The 21,582-nt window shown below is 39.6% G+C and overlaps 1 protein-coding gene across 2 annotated transcripts in view; it reads right to left on the bottom strand.

Annotated features, from left to right (window-relative positions):
- The window catches only part of SGCE (sarcoglycan epsilon), a 28,154-nt gene extending 7,334 nt beyond the window's left edge, over window positions 1-20,820 (bottom strand). Inside the window, exons 1-7 of one of the 2 annotated variants that reach the window (XM_042888783.1) lie at window positions 20,694-20,820; window positions 13,783-13,887; window positions 9,654-9,776; window positions 6,728-6,885; window positions 4,452-4,524; window positions 3,611-3,809; window positions 2,337-2,499 (exon numbers count right to left, since the gene is read on the bottom strand). In XM_042888783.1, coding sequence (XP_042744717.1) covers window positions 2,337-2,499; window positions 3,611-3,809; window positions 4,452-4,524; window positions 6,728-6,885; window positions 9,654-9,776; window positions 13,783-13,887; window positions 20,694-20,820 — 948 coding nt within the window. The remainder of the gene's footprint in view (window positions 1-2,336; window positions 2,500-3,610; window positions 3,810-4,451; window positions 4,525-6,727; window positions 6,886-9,653; window positions 9,777-13,782; window positions 13,888-20,693) is intronic. The other variant, XM_042888782.1, reaches the window with a different exon arrangement.
- Window positions 20,821-21,582: the final 762 nt, after the last annotated feature.

Below are 21,582 nucleotides of genomic sequence, written 5' to 3'. Positions count from 1 at the left end.
ACAAGAGGGTGCATTGAAACTTGTGTGGAGGATGAAAAGGTTTTTGGGTAACACCAGAAGGAAAGTATTTTTAGAGTGCAAGACTCATTGATGTTCTGCAGAATATTTTACACTCAGTACATCAGTTCCACCTGGTTGCTTAGTAGAACCTCCAGACCTAGACAGCTGCAGTTTATGCACTTACTGATGTGAGAGGCAGACATCCGAGCAGGGAATGAGAACAAACTATCAGACAGCAGTGGAAGAAAGCAGCAGAGGAAGAAAGTATTGTTGTCCATCTTTTCAGAATTTGGGTCCCACTAACTCTTTGATGTAGGTGTTAATTGCCCAAGTCAGCTCATACAGTGGGAGGAAGAAGATGCAGTGGTTCTATGTTCACTCACTGGTCAGTGTTATGGTTACAGGAGATGGAGCTCAACTTTTCTAGTCCAGAGATCTTGGAGGACTTTCTGCCCCTTGTCTTGCCTCAGGAAAAGCAGACTATGATCAGAGAAAGGCTTGGCTTTATTTTCTCTTTCAGGCACGATGTTATAGACTGCAGAAACAATGCTATTGGCAACAGCAAACACCCCTAAGACTGTCTAAATTCAGTCACGAGGGTACGCTGCCAGAGCAAGCGCCAAGTGCCAAATTTAAGAAGGTCGTGTAATTAACTGCTGTAGAAAATTATGCTTCTCATAGGGAGTCCATTCATTTTACACATCCAAGGTGACCTCTGCCTTTCTCAAGACAGCAGGACAACATTGCTTCATGATTAGTTTATGAGCCATCACTCCTGTCCCACCTTTTTCATGGAGAAGTAGTCCTAAACACTTGCTCTTCATTCTGCACTTGCAGAACTGATTATTTGTGCATTACTGTACAAATTCCTCTGCTTCTCCTTTTGAAAAGAAATTCACTATTGTTTCCAAGGCTATTTCTCCACTTCCTCATGGTCTTCCTGAATTCTTCCTGGTCCTTCCATGCCCATGCAGTTCTTTTCAATTTCATGGGGCTTGCCAGCCTAATTTAATAAGCACATTCCATCATCCATCATATTAATGGAGAATGGCAGGGAATTATTAGTAATTCTGCTGCAATTATTCAGGCTATCCAACCAGTTTCCACTAAGACCATAACAGTTTCATTTAGGTCATGTTTCCTCAGCTCACTTATAGGATGGTATCAAAAAACATTATCAAAAAGAAATGATGTCCGCTGCTGCATCTGTGTTCTATTTCTGCCTTGTAAAAGGAAATAAAAAACTTGACACAGTTTGCTCCTGTTAAAGGCTGATTGCCTTCTGTTTTTCAGGTGTTGCCAAAGTATTCCTGTGTACACATACCTTTGCAATTTCTCAACAGAAAGCCAATAAGCAGTAAGTAATCTGGATATTCTTTTGAAAACAAATATCATTTTCCAGCTTTCAATCAGCTTTCCTAATTCACAGTATACAGAAGGAGAGTGTTGGAGGGTATCTAATGGACTTTGAGAGTGAATAAATTTCTCATCCTCAACAGTTTTTGTTTATATTGTACAAAATCCTCCCACATCTCCTTTTCATTTTCCTCTTGAGTAATATCTGAATGTTGCTCACCAATTATCCATTTTTATTTTATGTACCTTCACCATCTTTGTTCAAACTTATTGCAAAGTCACCTTCGAATACTGGATCACTTCTTGATCTTCCTTACCAAAATTAAGTAAAAATAACAATAAAAACCTTTTTGTGGATTATAATCCTTGAATGGAAAATAAACTTGTTTTCAGTCACCGTTCTTATATTCATCTGCCCATAAGAAGAGAGTTCATGTTGTTTTGATTTCATTAGTCAAGACTATTCTCTATTTCAAATCTTTTTAACATGAAATAAGTTTAAACAATTTGGAAAGGTATTTTGACAGCACAGAAATACTATTTAACTACTTGGTGCTGTAGACTCAATATTTAGGGGAAAAAAAAAAAGGTAGCAATACATCATTATATACTTTGTAGGAAAGCAAGTGTAACTAGCAGTATTAGCACACTGAATTAATGAACTGTCTAAATAATTCTCATTACTTTTAGCTCTGTAAGTCTATATAGTTCTTTGATCATCTATATAAATCAGTATTAGCAAAAACAAAGATGGTTGTTTCACTATCACTGTATTCTAACAGAATTCTGCCCACAGAGTAAAATCTTTTCACAACATTAAGAGTGGCTGCTAAATGGGAAACAACATCAATCAGTCACAATTAAGTGGAATTTAGAATGGTGGTCTGGCCAAGCTGGCAAAATTCTTACCTAGATGATGTCTAGAATGAAATACTGTACTTCAACAAATATCATTTTTATGCAATAATAAAACAACTCACCAGAGAGATTTTACACCAATCAATATGGAATTGAGTACGAAACTTTTTGTCGCACGTTATTGAAGGCTCCATTTCTTGACTGCATCTCAGTTGATTCTGTGGGTTTTCCACTTCCCGTAAGCATGATGAGAATGGAACATCTGCACCAACCATAACATACACACTGCAGAAGGAGATGAGTGACAGACTCACCAAACAAGGCAAAACATGGACTCTGAATCCAGAATCTTGTCTGCACATAGCCTGGATTTAGATGTACCAGCCTTTCTTATACATTACTTCACCAAAAATATCTTTCAATAAATAACAATATATACCATAAGAAACCTTTGATTTTGCCAGAGAAAAGCACTGCCACAACCAGTACTTTGGAAAGACTGGATTATTTTACAAATGAAATATCATATTTCAGAACAGAATGTATGGTTATGAATCACGTCTGGAAATACTGGGACAGTTTGCCAGAGAGGATTTGGATGCCTCACCTCTGGAGACAATCAAGGTCAGGTTGGATATGGGACCCTGGGCAGACCGATCTAGTGGCTGGCAACCCTGCCCATGGCAGGGGGTTGGAACTAGATGGTCTTTAAGGTCCCCTCCAACCTAAGCCATTCCATGAGCATTTAGTGTTTAACAGTGTCACGTGTAGCTACAGTCTTTCTTGCTGAAATCCATGATCCCTAATTATGTGCTTCGGGAACATTGGACAGATGAAAGGTATAAACTTGAGGTATCTGAGGAGTTTAGATACTTGACTGTAAAGTGCAGGAATGTGCCTCACCACCTGTAAGTAAAACATTTCTTCCTAACATCTATCCTAAATCCACCCTCTTTCAGTTTAAAGCCACTTCTCTATCAGAAATAGAAGTGACTTTGTATCCTATACTCCATACCATTCTGTTTCAAAAATTTTAATTTTGTAAACTGGAAACTATTAAATACTCAAAAACCATACTACACAATTTCTCAGTATTAATATTATACTTTCAAAATCGTTTACTACTATTTTGTAACTAACAGAATTTGTTGTTGGACAGGTATTTGTTGGACTGTAAAAATCGATGGATAGGAACTGTTATTGTAAGTAGCACAATAAATCCATGGTATAATGGGGGCTTGGAACATTAGTAAACTTTTCATATCTAACACCAACCTGGATTCCCAAAATATAAAACAGCCATTTCAAAGTTTCCAGAGAACCTGAATAAAATACTAAGCCTTTCAGTAAGAAAAGAAGAGTAAAGCAAATCTAGCAGACTGATACGTGTGCTTACCCCTCCTTCATGTCATTAATAGGAAGTGGAACTCTCCCTCCCCTGTCTAGTGCTGAAGTAATGTTTATAGCATTCAAACGTTCTGGCTGCCATACATTTTTCACTGCTCCAAGAAAGTCTCCAAGAACTTCACTTGCTAACATCTCTTCTACATTCATATTCCTTATGAAGAATTCCGCTTGATATGGTAACGGAAAATCTAGTTGCAATGAAGAAGAAAGAGTTTGGCCTTAAACAGTGACTTCATAACAAATCACTTAAAGCAACAGTTAGTGCAATACCCCTTTAAGATGGATAAGCCTTTCCAAAAATCTTGTATTTAAAGCACCCCGCTTTGAGCCTAAAATGGTTACATTTGATTAAATTAGTTATTACTGAAGCTAAAATCACGAGTCATTTATGGAGTTACCCTGAGAGGGAAGACGGAACTGGAGGGACAGATTCTCAGCTCCTGAAACTTCATTAAATGAAGTTACATTCGTGCTAACAGTGAGATCAAAACTGTTACCTTGCTACCAGAAAATCTGAATGCACAGTTTCAACTGCAGATTGCTGCAGAAAGTTGTGCTGTGCTGAAAGATTTTATATTATGAAATTTGTTCTTTCAAAAAACATGAAGTACTTTAAAGCACCACGACATGGTTTTACCTGACAGAAATAATTTAGATAAAAATAAAAAAATGAAGCAAAAGAGGAAAACCTGTCTTACGTCCCCTTTGTGCCCCTACATTTGGTTTGAAGCCCACACAACTATACGTTGTTCTTTATCTTAAAAGAACCGGGGTCCAAAAGTTTTTTGATTATTCAGTTCAAACCTCAACAAGCTACTTTCTGTACATACCTTCTGCTGACATTATATTAATGATCAAATTATGTCTTGCTGTCTCAAAAGTACGCCTGTTATATGCAGTGATCTAGAATAAAAAAGAAATTATTACAAAACAATGATGGAAATACCAAGATTAGGTAAGGGAATACTGAAAATGAACAACTTAAAAAGACTTATCATCTTCTAAATGCTTTTTTTCCTGTTTGATACAGTTTAAGTCAGGACACCAAAATTCTCTCTATCAGTCTATAGACAAATACAGTTATCTATGGGATATATCCATAAGTAATATATTTTGGTCCAGATAAAAGTTTTCTGCCATACACGTATGTTCTTTCCTGTTACCTTTGATGTAAAAAGAACCACAAGCAAAGATGGGTTTCTTCATTTTCCATTCCAACCCACACCCCCAGTACTGAAATCTACATTCATTGATAGCCCTTAGGGATCTAAACTAACTAGATATATGAATAAAAGATTATTGGGAGCCAAGCAATTGCAGTCTTTGGGAACGGGATTTAGTTTTAGTTCTAGTCCCAGTGAGTTTTTATTCCATGAATGGTTTCATAAGCATTCTAACACAAGTAGTTTTGAACAAATACTGAAATTTGTTACTGTAGACAAACTGAAAACTAGTAGATAGATGCAACTCTCATGCCTTTTTTTTTTTTTAGAAACTTAGGTACCCATTATCCAATTACACAAGGACACCAATCTTGTATTTTAAATATATGAGGTGCCTGAAATGTCACAAATGTCAAACAGAGTTCTCTGTGGTTACTGCACGAGTACTCAGAAACTGAACTACAATCATGCACTCATTCATAACAAATACAGAATGAGCTTGGATACCACTACTACTATTTTCTCTACTTTTTTATTTCTTGAAAGGTAATAAATCTTTCACAAAATAAATAAAACCCACCTTTCTCTTTAGATTCACAGTTCAGTTTGTTTTACTAAAAGAGGAGAGGTAGAGCAAATCTCTGGTTGTACAAAATCCACATATCAAAAGGAATATAGCCATTTTCAGTCTGCACTTGAGCAATGACAGTTGCTAGTCTGGACATCTGCATAGCTCTGGCTAGTAAAGCAGCAATGGTGGAAACTGCCCATGTGCTCAGCATCCATTCAAATAAAACTGTCATTATACAGCTTTCAAAGGAGCTAATCTCCTTTGTTATCCATTCTAAGCATGATATCAGGCCTTTCTAATTACAAGGTCTCATCCAACTGATTTACCTACCCACGACATCACCTCAGGCATTATGGCATGATGAAATTAAGATTCAGGCCAAGAATATGCAACTGCCTTTCTCAGATTCTCAGATGGTAGTAGGAAGCTTTTCTACTAGAAGCAGGAAAAAATGCAACCTGCTCTCATCTCATTGTATGGAATTAATTCAAAAGCCACATATAAACATAGGTCCACAATGAAGTAATCTGTATGCTAGACAAGACTGAGTTCAAATATAGGCTTGTGCTCATTTGTGCAGTGTAGATCTTGATTTAGACCCTCGAATGTAAAAGCACAAGCCATTTTAAAAAGGACAATTTAAAATAATGGTTTCCTCTACAGAAAGCTAACTGAAGTCTGCAAGTACTTTCACACACGATTAATTTTGCAGATGTGATTAGTCATGCTGAAATCAAAAGTGAATTAGTGTGAGTAAAATTATCTGCCATAAAACTTAGCTTTTAGAGTTGTCATTCTCGAGGATGACAACTATATCAAACACAATTTAGAGAAAAAATCTCATCAAAGGCTTAAGACAAAAGTACAGTTGAAGAAGCAAAATGGCTGAAGCAAGTTTAATTAGTAGATTTTCCTTGACACTATGAACTGCATGGTGTCTCACTCATTCTGCTATGATATACATGACAAAGTATAGCAAATATATATATTTTTTTCCCTTTCAGTTGCTGCTCAGTGAATAATCGATGCTTTTAAACATTTGGATAGTTGACTGTCAAAAATAAAGTAGGGGACTGTCATTGCCACAACTTCAACAACTGAATTAGATACATGAAACTGCCAATTAAAATAAAATCTGTCAATAAATACAAATAATGAGCCAGAGAATATTTGATGAAAAACAATCTAATTTTTAAAAAATTAAAACCTGTTTATTGATTGAATACAATATTTCCCAGTCTGGCCCATATTTAGGGTAGAACGCTACAAAGTTCAGAACTCAAATATCTGAATAAGTACAGTTATTTATAAGCTGTTTTTGTTTTGTTTTCACAAACCAAGAGGCAATACCTGTTGACAAACAAGAAAATACCTCAATGATGGTTGGCTTGCCCACATTTTCTACAGTTGGTGAACCATACAGCACTCCGTCGCTGTACGGTGTCCTTTGTATATAGCGGAGCCATCCAGGTCGGTCAGGGTAACCCATTAAATTGGTATTAAACGTTATAGGATCATTGCTTATTTCACCTAGATAGGAAAGGCAATATTAGAATATTTATAACAAAAAGTTACATGCATTAATTTTGATATTTCAATTAGGAAAAATCTTATTCTGACTTCCAGCTATGTCTTCCAAACACGTTCAAAGAGAAAAAAAAAATTGCCAATCTTTAATACATCAGAATTATTTGGTTTCTTGTTCAACATTTGTAAGCACCAAGCAATTCATATTTAAAAAATATAACCAGCTACAAAGATGAACGTTCTTGTACTTCCTAGACTTTCAGCTAGCTCAGACCTACTGGGTCTGATTTTTCAGCTCTACCTAGGATCAAACCATCTAACCTCCCTACTGACAAAAGCACAAAGGTCTCAGTCCTTTAATTCCCAAACATTTTCCTCTCTACTGAGCACTGGTGAGGCCACACCCTGAGCACTGTGTTCAGATTTGGGCCCCTCACTGCAGGAAAGACATTGAGGTCCTGGAGCGTGTGCAGAGAAGGGCAACAGAGCTGTGAGAGGTGTGGAACACAAGTGTGATGTGGAGTGGCTGAGGGAGCTGGGATTGTTCAGTCAGGAGAGGAGGCTCGGGAGTGACCTTATCGCTCTCTACAACTGCCTGAAAGGAGGTTGTGATGGGGTGGGAGTCAGTCTCTTCTCCCATGAAACTAGAAGTAAGACTACAGAGAATGGCTTCTGGTCATGTCAGGGGAGATTCAGACAAGACATAAGGAAAAACAACTCCAAAAGAGTAGCCAGGCACTGCAATGGGCTGCCCAGGGAGGTATGGATGGAAGACTGAGTCATCATCCCTGGAGGTGTTCAAGAAAAGCTTAGATGTTGTACAGAGGGACATGGATGGATGGGAAATATTGGTTATAGGTGGACGGTGGTACTGGATGATCTTAGAGATCTTTTCCAATCTTGGTGATTATATGAAAAATGTTTCTTAGTTACTTTTGCTTAATTATTTCACTTTAACAATGTGCCTGGAAGGGCTTAGCGCAAAGTGCAGCCGTGTAACCATTGATGCTTGAAAGCTTCTGTTATCTAGACATATAAACCTTCAGCACAAACAGCCTGACAGATGATTTTTTGTAAGATAATAAATTAATTCAAAAAGAGGAAGAGACGTGCTTGCAAAATGCATCCACAGTTGGCCACACTTGCCCATAGTTCAGATGCAGTCTCTGAGACCCCCTGAAACCAAACTGCAAGAGCAATTCTTGTGTTTCCTACTGGTACTCTTCCCAATGGCTGCTTTCAACTGCTTATTTTAGCTTTTGCAGATGAAATCAGCCATGGCTGAGGACAGACATGCAGACCCTCAGTGGCACAGAGCCAAGCAGACCCATTCTGCACCTATTCACACACATGTGCACTGAAGCCCTCAAGCTCAGCCAAGAAGTGGCACCTGCAGTGATTGTCAGATGGTGACATCTGAAGCTGACAGCAGGCTGCCATTGAGGGAAGAAAAGTAGCCCAGGGAAGGAAGGAGGACTATCATCTCCATCCGAGGGACACATACAAAGAGCTGCCAAACAGTGACTAGCTTTCAGGCCAGCTTTTCCACATCTGGCTGTAGGTAAGAGGACCAGAATAGTAGGAAAGCCACACTAACCCACCACCAAGGTGCAATGCGACCTTCCTCTCAACTCCCTTGGGTTGTCACAGTGATCTTCTGGCACAGTAATTGAAGTTCAGCACCACAAATGATTTGGGGAATAAAATCTCAAAAGCATTGGTGATACATTCAGGTTTGCCATTGTCATATCAGTGGCACAGCACAGCCTTGCAAGTGGCAGATATAAATATGGGGACTGTGCAAGCACAGTAGGCTTTGGTCTTACAGCCAGTTTCTGATATGATCACAGTCTGTCTGCTGGTCAGAAAATTCAAACCATGTGAACTCAAGCTAACGCTGCAGGCAAATGGTGCAGACTGGGGCTGTGGGGATTTGAAGGACAACCCATCAATCCATAACCAGTAAATGCTCAATCTTTTTCTCCTTTTTTTTTTTTTTTTTTTTTTTTTTTAATATAGGAGTAGAGCATGTGTTCGTACTACATTAAAAAAATAATAATAATAATTTTAAAACCTATGCATATATTCATTCCCTTTCGTTAATGTAGGACAAGATGTTCTCTCTTTGTCTTTTCCCCTCCTAAGCTTGTTTATTCATATTCTGCCCTGCCATTGATCAATCCTTTGGCTTTAACTTAGATGAGTGTCAAAACAACATATACAAGAAATAACACTCTCTCTCTACAAGCTAACTGCCTAATAACATTAAACTCTGCCTAAATATAGAACTCAGTTTGAATCCAAAAAAAGGTTTTGTTTTCAATGAAAAAAAAAAAAAAAAATCATTGCATAGCCTCATATTTATTTTCATCTTCTGTCTCAAGATCACTGTATACTTGAAAATGCCCCCTTCGTCAAGCTCCTTCATATTACTTCTGGAAGACTGATCAAATAGAAGGCATGTTCATCAAATGATTATTACCCTTCCACCAATTCAAACTTCATGGAAAGCAAAGAAAATGCATCCTCCTTAAGCTCTGATACACAGTTGTTAAGCCTTTTCAAATTAAGTACATTTCTCAGAACATGGGTATATGCATCATTTCACAATTGATAACAAAACAGAAAACATTTGAAGATATCTCAATAGAAACAAAAACTATCCTTTGCACATTACACATTTCACTGCAACACATGTTAAATATGTTTAAATCTTTAAAACATTTTTCTCAACATTTTCACGTAATATGGAAGATCTTAGCATCCCATACCAGGCTTTGGGTAAGGAGGAAATTCCCCCTTAAAGTACTCTCTCTCCAAAACATGAACAAAAAGAACTCCAGCAGAAGGGTATACATTCCGATCAGAGTGCACCTTAGACAGAATCGTGTACACTGAAAAGCAGAAGGAAAGAGAAGAGACAGAACAAAGCAAAAATGAGACATGCTCTAGATCATACTGCATGCATTTCAATAGCAACGCGGGCATCTGGGAAAAGGAAAGCAACACATATTAGATACCTGTTAATAAGTTTTTTAAAAGGCTGCATGGATTTAAAAACAGAATGCAGAGCGAACTCTCTTTCCCTCACAAGATCCCTTCCAAAGTTGCAATAAGCAAAACTGGCTGCATTAGGATTTTGTAAGTAGCACAATTTATTTATTTTAATTACAAGGAAAAAAAAAACGGAGGGAGCCCACTGTAATTTTTATACTTGGTTTATTTGCAATATTACACAAATAAAAGCATATTAAACAAGTGATACAATCACATTTCCTTAATGTTTTACAATACAAGTAAGGAATATGAGGAATTCAGAAGAATCTTAGCAATAAATGGCCCAGATTCCTCACTAAACAAAAAGCAGATTTTTCAGTTCTAGGGCAGAAAAAAGCAAAGCAATTCACTTCAGGTAAGGATTTACACAAGTCCTTACAGCTAGATTTTCTTGCACCAGTAGGGTCAAATATCCTACACATAAACATTTGCTTGGAGAGCTCATACCTGAAGATGTTCCGCTTGTATTGAAAATGGCATTGGTAATTATGGGTCAGTCAGGTGACACCGACTGCAAATAAACAAAAAAAAAACCCACCAAAGCCACAACTTACAGGATTCAAAGCTAAAAAACTGAAGGAAACTCATTTTAGAACAATATGCCATTTTTGCGCAACTACAAACTTGGATGATGAAAGTATGTCTTCTTAGGTATATTTTAGTGAACTGGAAATGACACATTAAATGTATAAAATGCACTTGATTGGCAGGTTTCAATTTCAAGAATAGGTGGACAATATAGCTCTAACAGATGTCTCACAGGATCTTAACAGGACTGACTCTTGGTCATCTTACTATTCCATATTATTATTCAAAGTCACTGACCTGCAAGAAGCAATCACTGTGATAAACTTTGTACATTAAATGAGGATTACATACGTGGTAAATAAAGATAAGCCACAGACCGAGATACGCAGTGCCTGCCTTGCTTGCTAATTGAAAGAAACTTTAGGAGAGGTTACATCTGGAGGCCATACTGCATGGCAATACTGTATTATGGAAGAGTGATCCTCAAAGAGATTTTGGAGTTGTCGAAAAAACTCGTAGGAACAATCTCATAGCTCCTAGTAGATGAAAGAGCTAATTTCAATGCTCGGATTAATGAGCAAGAAATACCAGAGGTTTGTATCAAGCTCAGTTTTCTAAACCTGCTAAAATTTCCTCAGACTCATCATTATACCAATCTTCTCGTTTCAGATCCACTTAAAAGAAACACTACTAATTAGGAATTAATCACAGATATTCCACCCCTCGTACCACGTACTCCTTGTGGAATCTATCTCACCTAATTTTAGATGCCTACAGAAACAACATCCACCACTGAGTCAGCCCGCTCCTTTTATAGTCAGCAAAGAGAAACAGACACTTCTAGGGGTTGATTAATGTGATTTCTCCTGTAGAATGAGATGAATCATGTCCTAGATTCCTCACTGCTCTCTCTAGATCTTGACTCAGTGCAGCCAAGAGAGCAAACATCTGTACTGCAGAGCTCTATGTTTAGTTGTATACATCCCAATCTTCTCAGGCTGATATTCAGAATTAAATGGTCTCAACCTCTCGATACACCATCGATCAAATTCCACAGCTAGAAAATTTCCATTGAACATCACTGCCTCAGTAAGACACCATAAATAATGAATTCTCTTCTAAGGATTGATGACAGGATCTTTTTACTGTTAGGAAGTGTTAGATGCCTGGCTTGAAGTAAGAACCAGCTATTTTCCTACTAATTTATACAAAACTGGCTGGAAAATTATCAGCCGTACTCATGCTCCTTTGTTTATCTGTGTAATGATCTGCTTATTGGAGTTGTTCTTTCACAGTTTTAGAAGTTCCTTTTGACAGTACTGAATAGAATTGGCAGCAAGATTTTATCTTAAAGAAAATAATTAAATTTGACCTTGGAATTTAAATTTAGTTCAGAACAATTTTTTGGTTAACAAACTAGTTATCATAATTTTAGTTATGTAGACTTAAGTAAAAAGTTTTGATTTGCAAAATTAAAGTAAGTTAATGATCCCAAACACTTCTGCATTTGCTTCTGTGAATAAGCCATAAATAGAACAAGAAAACTTCAGATGCTTTCAGAATACCTTCAAGAAAAGCTGGAAGGGTGCCTATGACATTAATGAGATTCTTCACAGAGCAGAAAAGCTGAGAAAAATACAGTGGCTGGTTGAAAATGTGATAAATCTCAAATATATGTGTATATATATATATATATATATTTTTATATATTTATTTATTTTTTTTTTTTTTTTTTTTTCTCCAGTAATGGTTCTTGGACTCTACAGTGAAGATCAGTTCCAAACAGAAAGACCAGAGAAAAAACAATGTAGATCTTCTCCATAAATCATAGTTTTAGAAAGGAATGAAGTTAATAGTACCGGAAGTGACAGAAGTTGTCAATTTAAACAATGTATTTCTTATATCTGATAAGAAATCTATTGCCACCACTAAACACTCACATATCCCTAGCAATGAGTCACTCTCTCCTGCTAAGGTAAGCATACTAAGTATACTAAAATCCTTAGTGGATTTTCACTAAGATCACTGATATAGGCATGAAAATAATGCTTCTTCAAAGGAAAAAAACCACATCTTACAATGACAGATACAGTGTAATGACACAACTCTGGAGATTAAGAATTACAAACTGCTTGCCCTCCTCTTTGTCTGTCAGAAAAGCTCACCTTTTTTTCCCCAGCAAACTTCCTTCAGAATCAGAAGGGACCTGATGTGCCTTCAGCTTACAACAGTAATCACAGCTTTCCAATAATGGAACACGTGGAATGCTATTTTCTCCAGAGGCTTTTAGAACCCACAATTAATTTCATAAGATTGCCTCAGACTAAAGAGGAATGTGTAATCGTCCTAAACGATCCACGGATGAAGCTGAACACACAAAGCAATCTCTAGATGCTTATCTCATACAGCAACTGCCAAGCACGTGTTGGCTGGGCAAATTCTGGGGATTCTGAAAGATTTCAATAAAACTACAGAGGAGAAATCTAAATTTTTCACTACATGGGATCACAACAAAACATACATCATTTTCTTTGAACCATGTAGAGAAACTGTCCCAGCTGTCCTTCTTGTAGAGATGCTGAGCACGGGCACAGCCAGGAATTCAGCCAGGATTGTATCAGTCTCCAGTCCAGAAGCTGTTAACAGCCACACAGCAGAGCTTGTACATCAGATACAAATGCCTCTAGCCCACAGAAATTCACCATGTTTGTTAGAGTCTATATATTGATGATTTTCAGGAAAAAAAAAAAAAAAAAAACCACACACTTTCTCTGTAAATTTCATTGAGCTCTTTCCCCCATTGCCTTTTAGCAGAAATCCTATAAATACCTTGATTTAGGGGCAATTTAGACTGCCTACCTGGATGGGAAGTTAATGCAATGACAACTTTCTCGATAGCGTACCATGGCTACAATCATTCTATGTATATCACAAAAGACAATAAAATAGTCTTTTTAGGTATGCACACACAGGGATTCTTTTTAATCATTTCAGAAAAGTTACTGTATTAAGCAAGCTGCAGAGAGATTTCCAAGCAAAACAGCAGCAGTAAGAAAATATGCAATATTAGGTGTACACACAGCCATTATTTCAAGCATAGGTATAGCTGCATCAGGAAAAGTTGGGGAGAACTCACATACACCCACAGGTCTTGCAAATGCTTAAAAGACTGAAGAAATGCAAAATCCTCCAAATTACTTACCTTGAAATAGCACCTTATTCCTAAAACAAGGACATGACTGAAAAAGCAAGAGTATTATTAAAAGCATATTTGACTGAACCAACATGGGGCTTAAATTTATGACCTAAACTCACCATTCTTCTCAACAGCCTTTATTCTGCTGATAACATAACTGTTGGCTTGCTTAGTCTTCCAGTTAACAGTTCCATTACTGCCATCAGCAGAGCTTAACAAAAAAGCTTTTCAGAATAAAACAAATGAAAAAAAAAAAAAATTAGTCAAATCAACAGACTTCCAGAAATTACATATCAGATGGGATCAGATGCCTTCTCAACCTGCTTTTGTATTTAGTCAGACCTTATGAATCTCAGGTAAGAAAATGATGGTGTTTGACACGAATATTTATCAGTATATAATATTATTCCTGATGATCACATTTTGACATTCATTCTCCAAATAAGTGCAGTAAGTTTGCTCTAAATGCTTAAGCATCTGTAGACCCTTCTGCTGACATAATTATACTGGTAAGAAATAAAACGAGGCACTGTGATAAATATATTTGCACTGGTAAAATCTCAAATGCAGACAAAAAGACATGCTAGAAGTTACTTTTGCTAGCATAATATATTAGGACCAAAATAGGGAAAGTAATATAACCAAGAGCACAGCTTTGTTTATATGAGGACACCAGCACGTGGGGCTGAATGTCTTGCCTTGCAGCATAACCAATAATCTACACTGAGAAAAGAATCAGTCAAAAAGTAGTTCTCTTCATCCTGCACAGCCAGAGAACTGCCTGAAACATTTCAATCAGAACAGCTAAGGGCACAAGGTTTAAATGTGGTGAAGAGCAAAGCACAAAGGAGAGTGAAAGCAGCAGCAGAGCTTTTTTTTGTCAGCTGTAGCAGAACCACCCGAAGAAGCTCCTTCTTCACCCGCAGCTTTTTGTTCTTTTGCTCCTGTTCCTCTGTGATGAATGATGCACCAGCTATCTGTATAGTTACAAGCAACTAAAAGTGCAGATATAGGGGACCGCAAGTGAGATGCTAGGAATGGGAGAATGGCCATAATAAATAGTGGGCTTTTTGACATACTCAAGGAATACAAACTGCAGCCAGAAGTTGTTATCAGACTAACATCTTAACTTGCGTATAAAAATAGCTGTGTCAGAAACAAGGAGCAGTACTTTGTCTCAGATACATCTTTGTTGACAAACATGCATTCTAAATATGCAACTATCTTTTATACTAGAAGCTTAAAAATGTGTGGAAATTTCTGCTGGCATAGCTACTCCGGCCAGCTATTCCCTCACTGACACTGCATTGGATTTAGGAGGTCAACAGACCTTCGAGCACCAGTCAAGGTACACAAACACTGAATCTATGCACGTGGCTGAGACGTTTATTAATGCTAATTTACCCCAAATACCTAAATTTATTTGAGGTTAAAGTGCAACAAAACCCCCTATGTACTGAATACTAGCCATACCAGTACAGTAGTGTTTCTAAATTCTGAATTCATTAAGGTTTTTATATTTTCAATATACACAAACGATCCAGTTTAGCAAAAAAAACATATTCTCCCTGCTGAATTGAACCACCTACCACGGACTGTCTTAAGATAACAGTCCTATGAGTTGTCCCACTCAATGCTGTCCATGACCTTTAGTGCAAATTTTTAGCAATATTAAGAATGCTCAAGAAATTAAAAAAAAAAAAAAAAAAAAGGAAAACTGAAGTTGTTCCAGTATTCCAAATGAATGAATGAATGAGGAAATTCGAGTGTTTTCAGCTACACACCAATCCCCAGCAAAACAATTAACACCAGTTTTGATTAACGAAGAATTAAATGGAGAAGAGTACTAATCACAAACAGGGGTTTAATGCATCTTTTCAAACTGATTCTTTTGATGAGCCCACAGATTTGTCTGATAAAGACAGCAATACCAACATGTCACCCCTGGACATGCAGCACATCACCCAGCACTGCAAGAAACCAAATGCTAAATCACTTGGGCAACTTTAAGCACAATAAGAATAATAAAAAAGACAGGTTCCAAGATGCATTTCTAACTAGAAGTGTCCACTGTCTTTGACTTGCCCACAAGTTTCCTATCCTTAGCAGTGGGTATGCTATGCAGCAGTCCATATGGGAGCTGGAAAAGTACGTCTGTTAATCAGATGCCACACTTTATAGTGTAATGTTTTAATATAAATACATATATATATATACATATCACCATCTATTTGATTTTAAATGGAAGGTGTGAAATGGGACATACTGCCCATTCAACAGTTTTCACTATAAGGAACAGGAATCTCTAGCAAAAGAACTGGTCTGATGGGTATTCATTTGTTATATCAAATTTCTCACAAAAGTCTCACAATGTTTTGGCACTGGTCTTATGCTACTGGGATATTTAATTATAGATATATGACCTGAATATATGTATATACTGCTATGATTAGCAGATAAAAGCAAAGGCAGGGAGTTTAATAAGTACTGGAAATGGCAAGCCACTACACAGAACACTGTGCTGTTTGGTAGGTTTAAGGTGGTTGCTGATGTACTCTTCAGTAGCATAAAAAGCAAACGCATACCCAGGAACAAAGAATGCATGCCATACTTAGATTACAGAGCATGCAATTCAAGGATCCCGAACTGCGATGACAGAAACTAGGCAGATGTGGCAGGTAATGACAGAAGCTGGTTGAACAGAAGCTTTCTGTAGAACACTGCTTAGAACAGCTAATGTATGAACAAGCGCACCAAGGAGTAGCAGGGAGATTTCCTTGTTGTGTTTGACACAGATACAATCACCGTTCAAATGCTGTCTGGCATTTACACGGAGCCTTCAAGCAGCACAGTGACAACGTGAAGAAAGCTCAGGGAAGATCTGTGAATGTGATTAAAGGACAACAAAAGAGGCCTTATACTAAAGAGTGCAGGGGTTCGTACTCATTTTTATCAAAGAGAAATCCTAGAGATAAAGTAAGTGATCAGCTTTCTTCTCAGTGTGAGTGCAAGGTTAATGGTGTCAGACTCTTCAGTTTTCTACGTGTTACCAGCTGCCAAGACACGCACAGGAGCAACTGACAGCTCTGTGCATGGGACTTGATCTACAGGGCCCTTCTTCTTTAATTATATTTGCATAGGTTTTATATGAAGGTTTTAAATATGAATATTTAACAGCAGAATGTTAACCAGAAAAGATATCCCCAGCAAGTTCTGCCCACATCACAATCCGCAGAGGGCCTGAGCGCCACAGACCAATTCACCTTCCCCACTGCTGTGCTGTCCTCTAACATTTGCCCACCATTCTGCATTACTCCCTGTCCTCCTTACTGCTTCCTCAGCAAGGATCTCTCCTCAGTCTCTCACATTACTGATGCAGCACTGATACAGCTTCACTTCTCAAAACCCTGAATTTCCCCCCTCTTCCATAGTTCCATCCCTATAAGTGTTCCTATAATTATCTGTGTTCAGTAGGTAATGGTTACCTGTTTCTGTTCCGTTCATTCACGACTGTAACATCTTCACATTTCAAGATCTTGAGAATCCTACCTTACTTCTTGGTTCTCTCTAATTTCCCATCTTCATGGCTTAGACAGCCACTAAAAATAATCTACATCAAAAAGACATTTTGATTGTTTGTGTTTCAATTGTAACAACATTTAGGCAGAGTCTCTACTATTTAGCTGGAAGGAAATGTCCAATGTAGCTACAGTCATGAACCGATGGACGTGGAAAGTTGCCCTATTTTTACCAGTATTATTATTAGGTATTACAATTAAACAGTTACCAGACCTGAGTTCCTTCTTCACTACTGAGACAGCAGTGTGATAGGATATTGGTTATTCAGCAATGAAAGCATGTTCATCCCAAGACATTATGTTAATTTATCAATATCTACTTCAGAAGAATCCAAAAGTAGTAGCAAACTATATATTCTTGTCTTCTTCAAAATTTGTTCTTCTCAGTTTGATTGTTAAGAACCTCTCTTCTGAAGAGAGGGCTTTATCGTGGTGACTAATGTCTGAAGTTCTGTGAGGAACTCTTGGCCAAGTATAAATACATCATGAACAAAAATAGGCCTTTCTTTACATACTATAATCTACAACTAGAAGATAAATTCCTAACCTCTTGCAGTCTGGCTTTTAGGATCTCTAAGACATCTCCTAAACTGTACTACCCAAAAATAACGACCTTCTGTAATGAAAAGCATACTAATGGAATGACTCTTCCCTTCTACAATTATTTATTCAAGCAAGTACTCCCTGAGAATAGATTTGATTTATAGATCTGCTCCAGACCAGTACAAAGACTTAACAGGCATCATCATCACTAGCTGATACTTAGAGCCCTACATGAGGATGAAATCTTTCTTTGTCCTTATGGTGCAGGGATTCACTCCTAAATCCTTGTCTCGATAGCCTGTGACTTCATAGTTGTTTCAAACCAGCATTTTCTAACAGCCCTGCTGAAGGAGGGGAATCCTAGCTCAACCTTGGCCATACAGCACACACACCAGTGCAAACAACCCTATAATGATCCTGAACAGTAAACAGATTACAGAGAACAATTTTTGCTTGTGTGAGGACTAGTTCTCAGCCAGATGACCCTATTCACTGGCACTGTACAAGTGATTGAGTGCCCAGAAGGGAAGTACTGGAACACACTAACCACAGAAGGGAAGGAAAGTATTTTCTGGCAGCTTCAGGCCAAATGAATGTGACTACATAATGACAGCTTTTGAAGTGAGAACTAATAAGCTCCTTCTTTATTTCGACCACCTTCATAGGGAAGGAGCAATATGACTCAGTTGCTCTACTGATCCCCATTACTGGCTCAAAACAGAGATTCCGGATCACCTACAGCTAATCTTTCACTCAAGAAATACAAGGTAACTGCAAAATGGTCATCCTCACTCAACTAACTTTTTGATGACCACATACTCTTTACAAGCAGACAATGGGGACAATTCACAGGCCTGACAAACTCTAGTATGGCAGAATAGCTGTACTTTTCTCACATAAACTTCTACCATGTCTTTTATTGTAACAGAAAAGAACAACTATCTAATTTGTATTAGAAAAGTTTAACCTTAACTGTCATTTACAACAATGTCAAGATCCATTTTTGCTAGCACTGGAGATGATCACCGGCTACTACTTGAGAGTCAGTTCCTTCAGTTTGAGTGCAATACTTGGGATCAAATGTGGGACTCTGAAATTGTTCTTTAAATTCTTGAAGTCTCTGGAAGTCCCTGAATTTTGAGTTAATGTTCTATGGGGGAAGGAAGAAGACAGAGTGGCCAATAACCTGGACTTCTGGCAGCAAAATACCTCCTTCAAAAAGCTTCCAAGTATATATTTCATAGATCTTCAACAAGCACAAAAAACATAAGCCAGGTTTCTTCTGTGGTCAACTGCTACAAGAGAAACAGGTAAACCTGATCTCTATTAGTAAAAGAGAGCTCAAATCTAATCACGGGCCTTGTGGTTCTTCCCATGTTCAGTTTTTGTCTGTAAGATGTATTTTTGCGCTCAAGCAATGCTGCAGTACTGCATCATCTACTAAAGAACAAAAGTGAAGAGGAAGGATTGTTATGCAGGGCTGTGGCTTTTCTTGAGGCCAGCAATCCTGGTTGGACGTTCTCCCACATTGTCAGGTGGGGGTCAGGTTCTGGGAAAGCTGGGAGATGGGTTCAGCTGGAGGGCTGACATTGGAGAGGTATGATGAAAACGATGTTACTTTTTCTGCTTACAGGAGAAAAAAAATCAAGCTAGCACTTGAGACAGTTAATATCATTTGAATTGCAAAAGTCTATGCAGGAGTTGAATTCAGTACAAACACATTGCAAAATCCTGTTCTGATGAAGATAAAATGTTATATAAGTACCACTAACAAAAATTTCATACTGTTCACATTTCCTTTTTTGTACCACTCTCAAGCAATCTATTCTGCTGTTTGAAGTTAAGAAAGTCTGACGTGAAAAATTAACCCTAAAGAAGTCCTCAAAACTTCTTCCTCTACTGGAGAGCCTGGTTTAAGCTCACAACACAGCTTCAAGAAGCTCATCTCAGTACAGCCTTTTCAAGACTTAGTATCTTAGCTGACAGAGTTCACCTCAGGACTGTCATAGTTTTCCCCTTGTTGCTACGCCACAGCTGCGCTCTGTAGAGGGAGACAGGAGAGGCAGGACAAATTTCCACATTAGGAGAAAGCAGTATCTCGCAGTACCTTCTACCCAACAGATTCAGAGTTTTATCCTTGCACACACCAGCTAACGCTTAGGTGCTAAATGCATCTGTACCATCTCTGGTGCCTCATGACACACCTGCTGTCAGTACCCTATGACAAGTACAGTCACACATGTAAAGCATTCGATGATTATTCAAATGTTACCCAAGAAGATATTGAGCAAACTGTTGTTTTTCAGATGATACGCCACCGATCCCCCACATCACAAAACAACCTGCAGAAATAAACTTAGATCTAGCAGCAGATTTTGCTGCCCTGGCGTACAGCAGAGCCCTGCCAGCACTGCCGGCTGCGGGCGAGCAGGAACAGCTGGAAGTCTTTCACTCTGTGGAACCCTGCGGGTGCGAGACCGGAGCGTTACGTGACAGCCGTTATTTACACGACGAGGGAGCGAAAGGAAAACCTGCGCAACCCCAGTCCTGCCACAACTGCACCAAGCGCTCGGGCTGGTAAATAGCTCCGACGGGCGGGGCGGGACGGGACGCGAAAGGCCGCTCTGTGCGCGGGGCAGGAGGGGGCCGAGCGCCCGTCCCAGCGCGGGGAGGCAGCGGCCCCACTCCCAGCACGGAGCCACCCGACCGCGCAGCGCCTCCGCGCCAGGGCCCGGCCCTCCGCGGGTACCGCCGAACCTCCCCCGGCCTCCACAGCGGCAGGGCGGGCGGGCCGCCCTCGGGGCGAACCGTAGCCGCGCCGACCCGCGGGGGAAGGAAGGCCGACGGAGCCGGAGCCGCCGCGCACTCCAGCCGGGCCCGCGCCCGCTCTCCGCGCCGCCGTGACCGACCTGTCAGCAGCAGCGTGGTCAGCGCGCCCCCGCCGCGCGGCCCGGGCCCCGCGCAGCACCGCATCGCCGCCCGTTCCTCCGCCTGCTGTTGCAGCTGCTGCAGCTGCTGCTGCCGCCGCCGCCGCATCCTCCTCCCGCCGCCGCCGCCGCCGCCTCGCCCCGCGGCCGCAGCATCCTCCCGCCCCGCCCCGCCCGTCTCTAGGCATCGCGGCGGCCCCGCGGGGCATGCCGGGAGGAGCCGCACACCGCCCCCGGGCCCGCCGCCATCTTGCGTGGGGGTGGCGCAGCGCGGGGTCAGCTGGGGGTGCCGATGTGGTGCCAACGAAGTCTTGCATATATTAAGGTTCCTATCGCAGTTTTACTTGTAAGCCCCGTGTGTGTTGGTTTTGTTTTTTGTTTTCTTTTCTTTAAACGTTCATCAGCAGTCCACCTAGCAGAGTGCTGGAGGGGCAGTCGGAGACCCTTTCCGGGGTTGTGGTGTGAGTGGAGTTCGCTGCTCCGCAGTGCTGCTGGCTCACAGAATGAAGCCTTCGTGGAAGGATGCAGTCGGTTTGCCACATCAGGCCTGGTTATTCCGGGCTGCATAGGGCTGTGTGTGCTTTCTGGAATAGCTGCTGGTTCCTGACTGCTGTTTGTGTTGCAGCCCAAAAGGAATGACAGTGTTCACATCTTTGGTGGAAGCAAAGGAATGACAGCTTCACACCGTGGAAGCAAACGTCCCTGTGAGGAGCTGCACGCTTCAGCTTCCCGTGTTGTATAGGCAGCGTAGTCCCTGTAGTGAAACTGCATACAGAAGTAGAACAGTGTCTGGTTTTATGTAATGTCTAGTAAGCTTGATTAACTTACTAGTTAAACTTGCATTACCTTAGGACAATTAGGCACAGGAGAG

This window comes from Lagopus leucura, unplaced genomic scaffold (genome assembly GCF_019238085.1).
Source record: "Lagopus leucura isolate 7727_CA_CO unplaced genomic scaffold, USGS_WTPT01 Super-Scaffold_100157, whole genome shotgun sequence".
NCBI lineage: Eukaryota > Metazoa > Chordata > Aves > Galliformes > Phasianidae > Lagopus > Lagopus leucura.
This window is presented reverse-complemented; position numbering and strand designations above follow the sequence as displayed.